This window comes from Salvelinus fontinalis, chromosome 2 (genome assembly GCF_029448725.1).
Source record: "Salvelinus fontinalis isolate EN_2023a chromosome 2, ASM2944872v1, whole genome shotgun sequence".
Lineage (NCBI taxonomy): Eukaryota > Metazoa > Chordata > Actinopteri > Salmoniformes > Salmonidae > Salvelinus > Salvelinus fontinalis.
In genome coordinates, this window is record NC_074666.1 from 37,195,390 (window position 1) to 37,213,162 (window position 17,773).

The window sequence follows — 17,773 nt, forward strand, 5'->3', positions numbered from 1 at the left end:
TCCAAAATAGACGTCTCCCTTGCCCAGATAGCTTTTTTTCATAGCGCTTTGTAATGGAAAATTCGTCATTATTAATTCTTTATTTTGTTATTTCTTCAAACAATCAATCTTTATTACCGATAAAAATTGCAATAATGAAGCTGGTCAACGACCACCCATCGGTAATCTTTGAGAGCCCAACGTTACAGAGGAATCATGGGTCTTATATTGCAAACACTAAAATGCTTAGTCATGGCTGGTTCCACCCTTCCCCGGCAGGTCGGGGCATCATCTTGGGTTAATCTTGTGAGTTATGTGCACTGGGTGTTCTTTTACCCCCAGGCTTAGTTTCTCAGATGTAAAGATGATTAAAGACAAAGAGGGGTTTGTTCTACTCCTCCAGGCTATCTCTATCTCGGGTCACACACAGGCCAACTCATTTTATAGAATGGAGGCTGTAGGTTTTATCACCAAGCCATCACAAATCAGTTGCTAGCTCCAAGCCTCAGAGGCCCAACTCAGTCACACTCACACAGATGAGAAAGTACTCATCAAAGCTATTCGATGCATAAACAGTATTTTAACAGAATCTTGTAATTCTTGTACCATATCTGTCACACAAGTCTAAAACAATTATCTCGTTACAAATAATTCTAGAATGGTTATTTTTTTAAATGACAGGCCAAATCCTAATGTAAAGTCCCATAATGGACGCGTCCGATTAGATGGTATATATGAAATCTGGATTCAGTATGACAATCACTCTTCAAAAATATTCACTTTATCTGTGGTCTGCAGAATTCTGGCCCATTGAATTTTCCATGTCTTGTCGGGGTGTTCAGTTTTTAACTTTTTTGGATCGCTTTTTTGGTCAGGTAGCGATACACAACCTGAAGAGGTTACAGTGTATTTCAATTATAACCCAATAAACAATATAATCTATATATACAAAAGTATAATGACACCCCTTCAAATGAGTGAATTCAAAATGAGTGCATAAAATTTAGCAAACATCCATGCAATATCCATAGACAAACAACGGCAGTAGAATGGCCTTACTGAAGAGCTCAGTGACTTTCAAAGTGGCACCGTCATAGGATGCCACCTTTTCAACTAGTCAGTTTGGCAAATTTCTGCCTTGCTAGAGCTGCCCCGGTCAACTATAAGTGCTGTTATTGTCAAAGTGGTAGGCCACACAAGCTCACAGAACAGGATCGCTGAGTGCTGAATGAAACACTAGCTATGAGTTCCAAACTGCCTCTGGAAGCAACGTCAGCACAAGAACTGTTCATCTGGAGCTTAATGAAATGAGTTTCCATGGCCAAGCAGCCGGACTCAAGTGTAAGATCACCATGCACAATGCCAAGGTTCGGTTGGAGAGGTTTTAGAGCTGCTATTGGACTCTGGAGCAGTGGAAATGCGTTCTCTGGAGTGATGAATCACGCTTCATCATCTGACAGTCCAACAGACAAATCTGGGTTTGGTAGATGCCAGGAGAACACTACCTGCCCAAAATCATAGTGCCAACTGTAAAGTTTGGTGGAGAAGGAATAATGGTCTGGGGCTGTTTTTCATGGTTTGGGCTAGGCCCTTTAGTTCAGTGAAGGAAAATCTTAATGGTACAGCATACAATGACATTCTAGACATTTCTGTGCTTCCAACTTTGTGGCAACAGTTTGGGGAAGGCCGTTTCCTATTTCAGCATGACAATGACCCCGTGCACAAAGTGAGGTCCATACAGAAATGGCTTGTCGAGATCGGTGTGGGCGAACATGACTGGCCATGCCCAGAGCCCTGACCTCAATCCCATTGAACACCTTGGGATGAATTGGAACGCCGACTGCGTGCCAGGCCTAATCGCCCAACATCAGTGCCTGACCTCACTAATGCTCATATGCTGAATGGAAGCAAGTCCCCGCAGCAATGTTCCAACATTTAGTGGAAAGCCTTCCCAGTAAAAGGGGGACCAACTCGGTATAGGCAAGGTGCAAAAGACCGTATAAAATACGGCATATACAGTTGAAGTCGGAGGTTTATATATACTTTAGCCAAATACATTTAAACTCAGTTTTTCACAATTCCTGACATTTAATCCTAGTAAACATTTCCCGTCTTAGGTCAGTTAGGATCACCACTTTATTTTAAGAATGTGACATGTCAGAATAATAATAGAGAGAATGACTTATTTCAGCTTTTATTTCTTTCATCACATTTCCAGTTGGTCAGAAGTTTACATACACTCAATTAGTATTTGGTAGCATTGCCTTTAAATTGTTTAACTTGGGTCAAACGTTTCGGGTAGCCTTCCACAAGCTTCCTACAATAAGTTGGGTGAATTGTGGCCCATTCCTCCTGACAGAGCTGGTGTAACTGAGTCAGGTTTGTAGGCCTCCTTGCTCACACATGCTTTTTCAGTTCTTCCCACAAATGTTCTATAGGATTGAGGTCAGGGCTTTGTGGTGGCCACTCCAATCCCTTGACTTTGTTGTCATTAAGCCATTTTGCCACAACTTTGGAAGTATGCTTGGGTTCATTGTCCATTTGGAAGACACATTTGCGACCAAGCTTTAACTTCCTGACTGATGTCTTGAGATGTTGCTTCAATATATCCACATAATTTTCCTGCCTCATGATGCCATCTATTTTGTGAAGTGCATCAGTTCATCCTGCAGCAAAGCACCCCCACAACATGATGCTGCCACCTCCGTGCTTCACGGTTGGGATAGTGTTCTTTGGCTTGCAAGCCTCCCCCTTTTTCCTCCAAACATAACGATGGTCATTATGGCCAAACAGTTACATTTTTGTTTCATCAGACCAGAGGACATTTCTCCAAAAAGTACGGTCTTTGTCCCCATATGCAGTTGCAAACCGCAGTCTGGCTTTTTTTATGGCGGTTTTGGAGCAGTGGCTTCTTCCTTGCTGAGCGGCCTTTCAGGTTATGTCGATGTAGGACTCGTTTTACTGTGGATATAGATACTTTTGTACCGGTTTCCTCCAACATCTTCACAAGGCCCTTTGCAGTTGTTCTGGGATTGATTTGCACTTTTCGCACCAAAGTACGCTCATCTCTAGGAGACAGAACACGTCTCCTTCCTGAGCGGTATGAAGGCTGCATGGTACCATGGTGTTTATATTTGCGTACTATGGTTTGTACAAATGATTGTGGTACCTTCAGGCGTTTGGAAATTGCTCCCAAGGATGAACCAGACTTGTGGAGGTCTACAATGTTTTTTTCTGAGGTCTTGGCTGATTTCTTTTGATTTTCCAATGATGTCAAGCAAAGAGGCACTGAGTTTGAAGGTAGGCCTTGAAATACATCCACAGGTACACCTCCAATTGACTCAAATTATGTCAATTAGCCTATCAGAAGCTTCTGAAGCCATGACATAATTTTCTGGAATTTTCCAAGGTGTTTAAAGGCACAGTCGACTTAGTGTATGTAAACTTCTGACCCACTGGAATTGTGATACAGTGAATTATAAGTGAAATAATCTGTCTGTAAACAATTGTTGGAATTATTACTTGCGTAATGCACAAAGTAGATGTCCTAACCGATTTGCCAAAACTATAGTTTGTTAACAAGAAATTGGTGGAGTGGTTGAAAAACGAGTTTTAATGACTCCAACCTAAGTGTATGTAAACTTCCGACTTCAACTGTTCATGTGATATGAGTAATGTAAGATATGTAAACATAAAAATTTTATTATTTAAAGTGGCATTCTATAAAGTGTCTTGTGATCCATTTATTAAAGTGGCCAGTGATTGGGTCTCAATGTAGGCAGCAGCCTCTCTGAGTTAGTGATTGCTTTTTAGTAGTCTGATGGTCTTGAGATAGAAGCTGTTTTTCAGTCTCTTGGTTCCAGCTTTGATGCACCTGTACTGACCTCACCATCTGGATGGTAGCGGTGTGAACAGGCAGTGGCTCGTTTGGTTGACGTTCTTGATGATCTTTTTGGCCTTCCTGTGACATCGTGTGCTGTAGGTGTCATGGAGGGCAGGTAGTGTGCCCCCGGTGATGCATTGTGCAGATCGTACCACCCTCTGGAGAACCTTGTATTTGAGGGCGGTGCAGTTGCCGTACCAGGCTGTGATACAGCCCGACAGGATGCTCTTGATTGTGCATCTGTAAAGGTTTGTCAGGGTTTTTTGGTGACGAGACAAATTTCTTCAGCCTCCTGAGGTTGAAGAGGCGCTTTGCGCCTTCTTCACCATACTGTCTGTGTGGGTGGATCATGTCAGTTTGTCTGTGATATGTACGCTGAGGAACTTAAAACGTTCTTCCTTCTCCACTGCTTTCCCTTCGATGTGGACCCTCTGCTGTTTTATTTTTTTATTCATTTATTTTTATTTCACCTGTATTTAACCAGGTAGGCCAGTTGAGAACAAGTTCTCATTTACAACTGCGACCAGGCCAAGATAAAGCAAAGCAGTGCGACAAAAACAACAACACAGAGTTACACATAAACAAACGTACAGTCAAAAACACATTAGAAAATAAAAATAGAAAAATCTATGTACAGTGTGTGCAAATGTAGAAGAGTAGAGAGGTAGGCAATAAATAGGCCATAGAGGCAAAATAATTACAATTTAGATTTAATACTGGAGTGATCGATGTGCAGATGATGATGTGCAAGTATAGATACTGGGATGGTTGGTTGTGCTTTTTACAGATTGGCTGTGTACAAGTCCAGTGATCGGTAAGCTGCTCTGACAGCTGATGCTTAAAGTTGCAATTCGTTCCAGTCATTGGCAGCAGAGAACTGGAAGGAAAGGCGGCCAAAGCATGTGTTGGCTTTGGGGATGACCAGTACAATATACCTCTGGAGCGCGTGCTATGGGTTGGTGTTGCTATGGTGACCAGTGAGCTGAGATAAGGCGGGGCTTTACCTAGCAAAGACTTATAGATGACCTGGAGCCAGTGGCTTTGGCGACGGATATGTAGTGAGGGCCAGCCAACGAGAGCATTCAAGTCGCAGTGGTAGGTAGTATATGGGGCTTTGGTGACAAAACAGATGGCACTGTGATAGACTACATCCAGTTTGCTGAGTAGAGTGTTGGGGGCTATTTTGCAAATGACATCGCCGAAGTCAAGGATCGGTAGGATAGTAAGTTTTACGAGGGTATGTTTGGCAGCATGAGTGAAGGAGCCTTTGTTGCAAAATAGGAAGCCAATTCTAGATTTACTTTTGGATTGGAGATACTTAATGTGAGTCTGGAAGGAGAGTTTACAGTCTAACCAGACACCTAGGTATTTGTAGTTGTCCACATATTCTAGGTCAGATTCGTCCAGAGTAGTGATGCTAGTCGGGCGGGAGGTTGCGGGCAGAAATCGATTGAAGAGCATGCACTTAGTTTTACTAGCATTTGAAAGCAGTTGGAGGCCACGGAAGGAGTGTTGTATGGCGTTGAAGCTTGTTTGGAGGTTTGTTCCACAGTGTCCAAAGAAGGGCCAGATGTATACAGAATGGTGTCGTCTGCATAGAGGTGGATAAGAGAATCACCCGCAGCAAGAGCGACATCATTGATATATACAGATTAAAGAGTCGGCCCGAGAATTTAACTTTGTGGTACCCCCATAGAGACTGCCAGAGTTTCGAACAACAGGCCCTCCAATTTGACACACTGAACTCTATCTGAGAAGTAGTTGGTGAACCAGGCGAGGCAGTCATTTGAGAAGCCAAGGCTATTGAGTCTGCCGATAAGAATGAGGTGATTGACAGAGTCGAAAGCCTTGGCCAGGTCGATGAAGACAGCTGCACATTACTGTCTTTTATCGATGGCGGTTATGATATTGTTTAGGATCTTGAGCGTCGCTGATGTGCAGTTTCCTGAAGTCCACAATCATCTGCTTTGTTTTGTTGATGTTGAGTGAGAGGTTGTTTTCCTGACACCACACTCCGAGTGCCCTCACTTCGTCCTGTAGGCCGTCTCGTTGTTGTTGGTAATCAAGCCCACTACTGTTGTGTCATCTGCAAACTTGATGATTGAGTTGGAGGCGTGCATGGCCACGCAGTCGTGGGTGAACAGGGAGTACAGGAGGGGGCTGAGCACGCACCCTTGTGTGGCCCCAGTGTTGAGGGTCAGCGAAGTGGAGATGTTGTTTCCTACCTTCACCACCTGGGGGGGCGGCCCATCAGAAAGTCCAGGACCCAATTGCACAAGCGGGGTGGAGACCTAGGGGCTCCAGCTTGATGATGAGCTTGGAGGGTAGTATGGTGTTGAATGCTGAGCTGTAGCCAATGAACAGCATTCTTACATAGGTATTAATTTTGTCCAGATGGGATAGGGCAGTGTGCAGTGTGATGGCGATTGCGGACTGGGGCCGTCATCTGTGGACCTTTTAGGGTGGTATGCAAACTGAAGTGGGTCTAGGGTGGCCGGTAAGGTGGAGGTGATATGATCCTTAACTAGTCTCTTAAAACACTTCAGAAGTGAGTGCTACGGGACGGTAGTCCTTTAGTTCAGTTATCTTTGCCTTCTTGGGTACAGGAACAATGGCAGCCAACTTGCAGCGTGTGGGGACAACAGACTTGGATAGGAAGCGATTGAATATGTCCGTAAACACACCAGCCAAGCGGTCTGCGCATGCTCTCGGGATGCGGCTAGGGATGCCGTCTGGGCCAGCAGCCTTGCAAGGGTTAACATGTTTAAATTGTTTTCTCAAGTTAGCCACGGAGAAGGGGGGGCACAGTCCTCGTTAGCAGGCCGCGATGGTGGCACTGTATTATCCTTAAACCAGGCAAAGAAGGTGTTTAGTTTGTCTGGAAGCGTGATGTCAGTGTCTGTGACGTAGCTGGTTTTCTTTTTGTAGTCCTTGATTTCCTGTAGACCCTGCCACATACGTCTCGTGTCTGAGCCATTGAATTGCGACTCCCCCTTGTCCCTGTAGTGGCATTTTGCTTGTTTGATTGCCTTGCGGAGGAAATAACTACACTGTTAATATTCAGCCATATTCCCAGACCTCTTTCCATGGTTAAATCTGGTGGATCGCGCTTTCAATTTTGCGTGAATGCAGCCATCCATCCACGGTTTCTGGTTAGGGTAGGTTTTATTGATCGGACCAGCCTTGAATGGTTCTCGTTACTGGTACATCCTGTTTGAGTTTCTGTCTATAAGACGATAGGAGCAAGATGGCGTCCTGGTCGGATTTGCCGAAGGGAGGGCGGGGGAAGGCTTTGTATGCATTGCGGAAGTTGGAGTAGCGTTGGTTGAGGATTTTGCCCATGTGCGTAGCGGAATCAATATGCTGGTAGATTTTAGGTAGCCTTGTTCTCAAATGTGCTTTGTTGAAATCCCCAGCTATAATAAATGCAGCTTCAGGATATGTCTTCCAGTTTGCATGTAGTCCAGTGAAGTTCCTTGATGGCCATCTTGGTGTCTGCTTGAGGGGGAATGTACACAGCTGTGACTATAACTGATGAGAATTCTCTTGTTAAGTAAAATGGCCGGCATTTGATTGTAAGGAAACCTAGGTTGGGTGAGCTTGAGTTCCTGTATGTTGTTATGATTACACAATGAGTCGTTAATCATGAAGCATACACCCCTGCCCTTCCTCTTCCCAGAGAGGTGTTTAACTCTGTCGGTGCGATGCATGGAGAAGCCCGGTGGCTGAACCGATTCCGACAACATATCCCGAGAGAGCCATGTTTCCGTGAAACAGAGAATGTTACAATCTCTGATGTCTCTCTGGAAGGCAACTATTTCATTAAATTCACTTCCTTATTTACATGACGGTTCATGTGACTTGGTTACCATCAGGTACTAGCCAAGTAGCTAAGTCATTCAACAAATCAAATCTATCGCCATCCGTTTCAAAATACCCCAAAATTATAACCCAAGTTATGACATAGCAAGAGGGTTATCAGACCTTTGTCACTCTCCATGGAAGCAACATGTTTTTAAAATTGTTTTTATGGTCAGACCTAGGTAGCAGCCAATGCAGCTGGAGAACATGCTAGCTAAGCTAGCTAATGTACGGATAAAAACATTTCTGCATACACAACACGCTCAAGAATAACTATGCTACCCCCTAACATGTTCATATAAACACGTAGTGTAGTTTTAGTATGTTTCTCTGACTCCTTACCTATGAAAATAGTAATATTAGCAGTACTCGAAACAAGCTAAACTGCCTAGCAGCTATTTCCCCAACTGTCAACAGTTGTTATGGTTAAGGTGTCACATGACCATTTATCTTGTAAATAAATTGTAAACGAGATGTTTTTTTTGGGGGGGGGGGGCAGTTAACTATTTACAAAATTATGTGCACTCACCTCCACACACACATTATCTCCTCTTTAGGCAGTATGATCCAATATGGCCCTTAGATATGCAATGTTCCGATAACTTTTTTCCTTCCAACAAACAAACAGGAACCACAGGGGAATGTTACGTAAAAGTTCTAATTCACCAAAAACATATGTTTTTATGAGGTAATTTGAATGTTCTTAGAACAATGTGTTTCTACCTTACCAAAATAGAACCATTTCCTAAAGCTTCTCCTTTGGTTCTTAGAGAAATCACTTTCCCACAACATTCCGAGAACGTTCTGTGAAATAAATTTCTCTAAGAACCAAAGGAGAACCTTTAGGGAACGTTACAGGAACGTTCAGAGCTACCTGGGTCATACCTGTCAGGTATAGTTCACTTTAATTGTATCTCACTAAAATACCCAATGAATGGTGGTCAATATTGAGAGATATCGTGAGGCTACCCTCACGTATCTGAAATTACATGATCAATTGATGTTTACTCATCATGGAAAGCATGCAGTAACTTGCTGTATAACTCTGATGATAGACCTAAAGTGTGCAATTGTTTTGCATGGAATAATCTGAAATTTGTAGTTATGACTATGCTCTTCAAGAGGTTATTACAACCAAATAGTTCAGATTTATTTAACAATCCCTTGAAAACAACACGCAGTTAGATGTCAATGGTTTTAGCAGAGTTGGGGGTCTCCTTGCCCCGCAGCAGGCAAATCGAACGCTCTGCAACTTATTGTGACGTTTTATTGATAACGAACTACAGAAACTGAATGCTGAATGATGACTGGAGTCATTTTCTTTCTAAGTGAGTAGATATAGTAAGATGTTTTTGAACATTTCAAAATGAATTATGATAATGCCATGATTAAGAAAAATAATGAATAATGATGGGTAAGGCTACAACAAAACATGCTAACCTCTCATCATTACTAATACCAGGGGAGATTTGCATTTTTGTGGGGGGTAGGATCTTAGTTCCTCTGTAACTTTCTCACTTTTTATCATTCGCAATTCATTAATGATTATCCATAATCATAGCAGCCACATTAATGCAGACCTGTTCAGAAATATCTTCTATTACTACTTACTTCCTTTCGTAGGTCTCTTTCCTCCTTCCCTATCTTCCTTTTCTAGCATTCTTTCCTTTCCTAGCTCCCATTAATTTTTCATTCGACACAGAGATTAGACATATCATCCCTGTCTCTCCTTCTCCTGCAGAGGCAGCAATACCTCACTTACTCATGCTTCAAAACCAGCTGGTGAAGGGAGAGATGTGGATGATGTGTTCATCTGATGCCAAGGATAGACACATCTTCCTTGTCTCTCCTTCCAACAGTTTGGAAAATATACACTAACACTATCAACACCAGGTAGAATTCTCAGGTTTTGACCTCCTGTTGTTTAATTACGGTTTCCCCTTCTTACTTACAGTGGGCTCACCAGAGGAGGCTGGTGGGAGGCGCTATAGGAGGATGGGCTCATTGTAATGGCTGGAATGGAATCAAATGTTCATGTTATCCAGCGTGTTGGTGACTATAACTGTAATGCTGGCAACAATTTAATTACACTGTTTTTGCCCAACGTTTACTGGCACCGGCCATATTCAATGGGCGTCGAGCGTTCGGAAATTCATCAGATATTATGCGCTCTGGCACACTCAGACGAGAGTGCTCTAAAATCGGAATAGATAGCCAGAGTCTTTCGTTCTAAATCTATGGACTCAATCCAGTCATTTGATCTAAATGTTCTGTTGCCATGTTGGCTGGCAACGTTCTTATCCCTTGCTTGCTAGTTAGCCAACTTTTGTGTTTGTTTAAGCTGTTTTCTAGTGATTTTTGTGGGATACATGAGATACCATTACAATGAGCTAATGATGTGAAATTTCGTATGACATAGAACATTTCCTCTCTCACCAGGCCAAGGCTCCCTGTAAGCCGGGCTAATAGAGTGATAGGACTAACGTGGGCCAGTAAGGTTGTTTTCTGAGCGTTCATAGCCATGGTTATCAACTGTACCGCAGAAATGGAACTGAAATAATAGAAAGTCGATGTTGTGGTGGTAGCTATAGAGAAATACTTGGGTGTATGAGATTTTACTGCAGAAGAGTTACAAGGTGTGTTAGTAGCGAGGTTTTAACGGGTGTTGGTAGGTGCAATTTTGCTTCCTTTTCCAGTCCTTTGTCCCTTCCCTTTTTGTGTCATAAAGTGTAATGAATTCATACTCCAGAACAGTAGGCGGAAACATAGGGCTAAATAAGATACATATATTAATAGGGAGGCCGTGACCGGCCACGCACCCCAGTACAGTAGATGACGGTGTATGTACCTTTTAGTTGGTTGCGATCTGCCAATACAAATGTCAAGAAGAAGATAGGCAACGGAGCCCTGAGAAGGAGCGCCAATATCTTTGCGTTTCCACTAGTTACCTTGACCAAAAAATTATAAAAAACAGAAAATGTATTTTTAGTTGTAATTTAAAGTTATGGTTAGGCATAAGGTTAGCAGTGTGTTAAGGTTAGGTTTAAAATCAGATTTTAAGAAAATACATTTTAGAAATAGGCGGGGTTTATGAATGTGTGTTTGTGGTAAGTAGCGACTACAGTCTCTTTGGCGAGACTGCACTTGCCGTAAAGCAGAACGTGTGGACGACGTCATACATTCAACATGGCGACCTCCGTAATCGTAGGCGGTGGTAAGTTTAGTAGTATTGTACTTGAAATGTCAGTGTCTATTTCATTCTCTACCTCTTCTAAAGTGTGGTTTAGAATTAACTAAACATGGGTTATGTTTTCATAGGGTTCACACTACTCAGGAGTGTTGCTGGGCAGATACGCTCAAGGTAAGGAGAACCAGCACACGAGCTAACAGTGCTGTAATTTCAGTAAAGGACAAATCAAGCAGTGAAGTTATACATGTGCTTACAACTTCCATAAGTGTACATATTACAAGTATTTGCCAGATTTTATTGTGCATCTTTCTGTCTATAACTGATTTAACGTTAGCTAGCTAACGTTAGCTTCTTAGCGAAGTTCTCTTCTCTATCCAGGCTATTTGCCTTTGGTACAACCCAGAGGGTCTCCTGCATCCACACCAGCGTCGCATTAGATGTCAACAAGAACTGGGACAGGAAGAACCTGCAAATGTTCCCACCACAGCAGCCCGATGAAGCACGAAGACCTGCAGTGAGTTCCAACAACCAAGTGATACATACAGTAGTTATGGTTAAATAAAACATGTATTCCCATGGACATCATTCCATATCTGACCATTTTATTTTTAACTAAGTGGTTTTCAGTTGTTGCGATATACTAAATATAGACCAATATATTTATTTCACAGGAGGTGCACCACTGCAGGAGGCAAATCAAGTACAGCAAGGACAAGATGTGGTATCTAGCAAATATGGTGAGTGTCTAAAGGTTTGAATGTAAAAGCAACATGTTGAACACCTTCCAGATAGCGCTAGACATAACAGATTTTACTGGGTATTCTCACTCTTTAGATGCTACATTCAAAGTCTCATAAATGTACTTTCTTTATGTAATCTACTTGTCCCCCTTGGAAACATAACGAGTTCACCATGGCTCTCCTCACTCTTTTCTGTGCAAGGGCTTTTGCCTTTTGTAAAGAGATCCCTGGTTTACTAAGGTCTTGTAAAGGAGAGCATCGCCACTTTTTTTGTTTTTTGACACGTATGCACCAATCAATTTAATTCAATGTGATTGCACACATGCAGGACTTTTATTATGACATGAGGTGGAGCAGAGAGGATGTAATTTCAGGCATATGCAGCAGACCCACGTTTGAAAAGTCTGTTTAAAGGCCCAATGCAGCCGTTTTCTCAATATCAAATAAGTTCTCTAATTTCATTTAAGGACCTTACTGTAATAGTTTTCCATTAAAATAATTTAAAAAAATAACTTTTCAAGCAATAATTTAGCTATGACTGTCTGACTGGGGAGGGATATGTAATCTGAAAACAAGCTGTTATTGGCAGAGGGGTTTGGAACTCTTTATTGGGCTATATTAACTTATACTGTAATGTCACCAGGCAAGCCAAACTCCACCCATGCAAAACATTTGATTTGAAGGTCCTGTTTAGGTTGTATTTTCAACATGCAACTCTGTTTAATGAAGCATCCAATAAAACATTTTTAAACATTTGCAAAAATGCAATTCGTGGAAAAACACCTTTCTAAACAGCGTAACTGATGTGGTTCCATATGTAACAGAGATGAAAATCTCGGCTAAGAGCTTTGAAAGAGCGGAAATCTAAAGATGCAACAACTAGGATGTGTTGCTAATATGACTAGGATTGTGCCTTTGGCTTCTGGTCAATTCCAGTTTATTTGAACCAAAGAAATCAAGTGATGGACAGCAATACAGATAATACAAAGAAATGGTGTGCAAGTGTGGTTGGAAGCCACAAAAAGACAATCCAATACATAATTAACAAAATAAAAAGGTTTTAAAACAGAACCTCCTAATTATAAATGTATACGTGAATTGTTCAATAATCATGAAACAGTAATTTATAACCACTTGCATAAGTATTCAGACCCTTTACTCAGTACTTTGTTAAAGTACCTTTTGGCGGCGACTACAGCCCAGAGTCTTCTTGGGTATGACGCTACAAGCTTGGACACCTGTTTTTGAGGATTTTTTTTTTTTATCCCATTCTTCTCTGCAGATCCTCAAGCTCTGTCAGGTTTTATGGGGAGCGTTGCTGCACAGCTATTTTCAGGTCTCCAGAGATGTTCGATCATGTTCAAGTCCGGGCTCTGGCTGGGCCACTCAAGGACATTCAGAAACTTGTCCCGATACCAATCCCGCGTTGTCTTGGCTGTGTGCTTAGGGTCGTTGTTCAGTCTGAGGTCCTGAGCAGGTTTTCATGAATCTCTGTACTCTGCTCTGATCATCTTTCCCTCAAACCTGACTAAAACACACTGAAAAACATACCCACAGCATGATGCTGCCACCACCATGCTTCACCGTAGGGATGGTGCCAGGTTTCTTCCAGATGTGATGCTTATTCAGGCTAAAGAGTTCAATGTTGGTTTCATCAGACCAGAGAATGTTGTTTCTCATGATCGGAGAGTCCTTTAGGTGCCTTTTGGCAAATTCGAAGCGGGCTGTCATGTTCCTGTTACTGAGTGACTTCCATCTATCCACTCTACCATAAAAGGCCTGATTGGTGGAGTGCTGCAGAGATGGTTGTCCTTCTGGAAGGTTCTCCCATCTCCACAGAGAAACTTTGGAGCTCTGTCAGTGGCCATCAGGTTCTTGGTCACCTTCCCGACCAAGGCCCTTCTCCCTTGATTGCGCAGTTTCACCTGGCGGCCAGCTCTAGGAAGAGTCTTGTTGGTTCCAAACTTCTTCCATTTAAGAATGATGGAGACCACTATGTTCTTGAACCTTCAATGCTGCAATCAAGTTGTAGAAGGATGATCAATGGAAACAGGATGCACCTGAGCTCAATTTCAAATCTCATACCAAAGGGTCTGAACACTGAAGGTATTTGCAAATGATTCTTACAGTTTTCTCTTTGTCATGAAGTATTGTGTATAGATTGAGTTTTATTTAATCCATTTTAAAGTTCGGCTGTAACAAAATGTGGGAAAGGGGTCTGAATACTTTCCCGAATGTGCTATATATGGAGGACATTACTGGGCATCTCTTAAAGCTTGTCTACTGTTCCCTTTGCACTTGAATGTCTAATGGGAGTGGCACTTCCAATTGTAATAAAAAAAAAAAAAAATGGTAACTCTTAATTGTGGCCATCCAATTTTAACACACAATTGCATTTTAGAAATATTGCACAATGACTGGTCTTATAAAAGCACATGTTGCACTCCAGCAGCAATGGGCTGAAGCGCTGCAGCAGCTCTAGTGTTGTCTGAGGTGATATTCTGCTCAAAATAGGCTCTGTCTGTATGCTGTGCGTGTGACTAAATAAAATGCATGCCTGACGTAAATACACATGCGGCAATTTAATTCCAAAATTATGCTAATTAAGCTATAGACCGATAAGCATTACGGCCAAATGTACACTGCTCAAAAAAATAAAGGGAACACTTAAACAACACAATGTAACTCCAAGTCAATCACACTTCTGTGAAATCAAACTGTCCACTTAGGAAGCAACACTGATTGACAATAAATTTCACATGCTGTTGTGCAAATGGAATAGACAAAAGGTGGAAATTATAGGCAATTAGCAAGACACCCCCCAAAACAGGAGTGATTCTGCAGGTGGTGACCACAGACCACTTCTCAGTTCCTATGCTTCCTGGCTGATGTTTTGGTCACTTTTGAATGCTGGCGGTGCTTTCACTCTAGTGGTAGCATGAGACGGAGTCTACAACCCACACAAGCGGTCCTGCTGCTGGGTTGTTGCCCTCCTACGGCCTCCGCCACGTCTCCTGATGTACTGGCCTGTCTCCTGGTAGCGCCTCCATGCTCTGGACACTACGCTGACAGACACAGCAAACATTTTTGCCACAGCTCGCATTGATGTGCCATCCTGGGTGAACTGCACTACCTGAGCCACTTGTGTGGGTTGTAGACTCCGTCTCATGCTACCACTAGAGTGAAAGCACCGCCAGCATTCAAAAGTGACCAAAACATCAGCCAGGAAGCATAGGAACTGAGAAGTGGTCTGTGGTCACCACCTGCAGAATCACTCCTTTTTTGGGGGTGTCTTGCTAATTGCCTATTATTTCCACCTTTTGTCTATTCCATTTGCACAACAGCATGTGAAAATTATTGTCAATCAGTGTTGCTTCCTAAGTGGACTGTTTGATTACACAGAAGTGTGATTGACTTGGAGTTACATTGTGTTTAAGTGTTCCCTTTTTATTTTTTTGAGCAGTGTATTTCCGTGGACTGGTCTTTCCATCAATGAATAAAAAGTCTTGGAGGTAAAATTGGGATCATGTATACTGTGCTGACGATAATACAAAAATAGTGACGGAGAGCAATGTACAATAAGGCGAACTTGGCTAACAAGGCATTTGTGATAAGTGCATGGGGCCTGCCATTTTTTTTATGCGTCTACTATTGGTTGACTTCCTCTTCTGTATTCCTCCACCAGATCAGAGGAATGACTATTGACGAGGCCATTGCACAGCTTGAGTTCAATGACAAAAAGGGGGCAAAGATCATGAAAGAGGTATGTTTTATCCTTGTGACTTTCTACAGCATGATTTAGCTAGTTTTGGAAAACAATGCAACATTTGCTTTAGGCTTGTGATGCAACAAGCTGACTCAAATCAGAATTAGACATCCATTCATGTTTCTCAAACCATTTGATACCTAGGCTTAAAACAAGAATATCAAAAACAACTTTTTATCACTGAATTTTGAACATGCAACCTTTTGAACCAGAGGCAGATGCTTACCTTTTCAACCAGGGGCAGATGCTTGCGCCCATCTGCCATCCCCGTTAACAACGCCCTAGCAAAACCGAAACCTACTTGAAGGTAACAGCGCTCACTGTTGCCCCTAGTGGCCTTGTTTCCACATCATCTCCCGTTGTCCTCAGACATGGATGGATATCGAATACTGATTTGTATCACGGGTGACCTGTCTGATGTGCTCATGTTCAGTAGTTCTACGAGTATATTTTGTCAGTATGACTTGTCAGTGTTTGGCCGCTGTCTTCCTTTCATGATGTGACACGTTGTTGTATTTCTAAGGTTCTCTTGGAAGCCCAGGAGATGGCAGTCAGGAATCACAATGTGGAATACAAGTCCAATTTATATGTTGGTAAGTGTCAACTGTCGTACATCTTCTTGAAATCTTACACATCAAATTGTATTCGTCTCACACACAGTTCACAGCAGGTATAAAAGGCGCAGGAAAATGCTTGTGTGCTAGCTCCCTTAATGCAGTGCGTTAATCAATATTAATAATAATATAGTCAGGTAAAAAGTAATAAAGGTAGTATGCATAGTAATAATAGACTGTATTTACAAATGTGGGCAGTGTCTCGGTCACATAGTAGAATAAATGGTATATCATAGAACAGTATCATAGAACAGCATTGTTGACTGAGTGTTTGTGTGTGGATACTACCGTATTCAGTGCAAATAATCTTTAAGGTGCAGATAGTCTCTAATACACAACTTCATACACATAACATCTTGTTAGAATCCTCTCTCAATAAAATGTATGACAGAAATTGACCATGCGTGCCCTAAATAGCATGATTGAATTCCTGAATGTAAATTGTTTTAACAAGGTTAGAATAAAGTGATGGTGATCATCAAAGGGTGTATGGTGCATTCTAATCACGTCCTGACTGTTTCAATTGGAAAAAGCAATGGAAATTTATTAAAAAAATCACAATAGGGATGTAACTTTAGATGCCTGAAAATACATGCTTTTCTTCACTTCAGAGGCTGGGTATGATTTATGCAAATGTAATTCAGAGGTTATTATAGATAAACAAATGGAAACAGAAATATATCTTTATTCTGATGTGTTTGACATTCAAATGCAATTCCAGAATGAGAAATTTGTCATTGTGTTCTATACGTCTGTCACACACTCTTTCACACACTTTTTATCCCCTTCTTCCTCTCTTCAGCGGAATCATTCTCCAACAAAGGGAAGTACCTGAAACGTATCCGTTACCATGGCAGAGGAATGTTTGGGATCATGGATAAAGTGCACTGCCACTACTTTGTCAAGCTGGTGGAGGGGCTTCCACCGAAGGCAGAGCAGAAGACTGGCTTTGACCAGGCCAAGGAGTACGTTGCACAGCTCAAGAGTCGCACCATTATCCACGCACTCTAGGGAAACTATTACTGTTTGTGATTTGATATGTTGTAAATAAATAATGTATCATAATTGTGGGATTGTTTTTACGATTCTGTCTTTTCTCATTTCGGATTGATAAGTAGTATGTTTTTTGTTGTGAGATTGTCTGCTTTTGATCGGACCCAGCAGTTAATTGTTTACATTGACATTTTAGTCAAAGCATAAGCCCTTACAGGCTTATGTGTCTGTCTATCCCTGTTCTCTCCTCTCTGCACAGACCATACAAACGCTTCACACCGCGTGGCCGTTGCCACTCTAACCTGGTGGTCCCAGCGCGCACGACCCACGTGGAGTTCCAGGTCTCCGGCATCCTCTGGAACTGCCGATCTGCGGCCAACAAGGCAGAGTTCATCTCAGCCTATGCTTCCCTCCAGTCCCTCGACTTCTTGGCACTGACGGAAACATGGATTACCACAGATAACACTGCTACTCCTACTGCTCTCTCCTTGTCTGCCCACGTGTTCTTGCACGTCAAATCGTTCCGTTGTAATGTATTATTAGTTTCTACAGTGCTGCTAGTCGGTAGAAGTTGACTAGCTAGCTAGCAGTTGTTGACTAGGTAGGAGAATGGTGGCGCGGCGATGAAAAAAGCTGGCTAGCTAACCTCGATAAAGTTGCCTAGCGGTTAGAGCGTTGGGCCAGTAGCCTAAAAGTTGCTAGTTTCAAACCCCAAGCCGACAAGATGAAAAATCTGTCGATGTGCCC

At 42.2% G+C, this 17,773-nt stretch overlaps 1 protein-coding gene across 2 annotated transcripts; it reads left to right on the top strand.

The window, feature by feature from the left end:
- The first annotated feature begins 10,649 nt into the window (after window positions 1–10,649).
- On the top strand, window positions 10,650–17,103 carry mrpl22 (mitochondrial ribosomal protein L22). 2 transcript variants are annotated; one of them, XM_055873745.1, is made up of 7 exons: window positions 10,650–10,937; window positions 11,042–11,084; window positions 11,262–11,427; window positions 11,585–11,650; window positions 15,339–15,416; window positions 15,943–16,012; window positions 16,836–17,103. In XM_055873745.1, exons 1-7 carry the CDS (start codon window positions 10,910–10,912, stop codon window positions 17,042–17,044), a joined length of 660 nt encoding a protein of 219 aa, XP_055729720.1. In that variant the 5' UTR covers window positions 10,650–10,909; the 3' UTR covers window positions 17,045–17,103. The 2 variants fall into 2 exon arrangements, with proteins under 2 accessions (XP_055729720.1, XP_055729731.1); XM_055873756.1 differs by having other exon boundaries at window positions 10,669–10,937; window positions 11,292–11,427.
- Window positions 17,104–17,773: the final 670 nt, after the last annotated feature.

Bases quoted from the DNA above. Each gene is read 5' to 3' on its own strand.
- mrpl22 (XM_055873745.1), top strand. From the start codon at position 10,910: ATGGCGACCTCCGTAATCGTAGGCGGTG. The intron at 10,938-11,041 runs GTAAGTTTAGTA...ATGTTTTCATAG, and splicing joins CTCCGTAATCGTAGGCGGTG to GGTTCACACTACTCAGGAGT. The intron at 11,651-15,338 runs GTGAGTGTCTAA...TTCCTCCACCAG, and splicing joins TGTGGTATCTAGCAAATATG to ATCAGAGGAATGACTATTGA.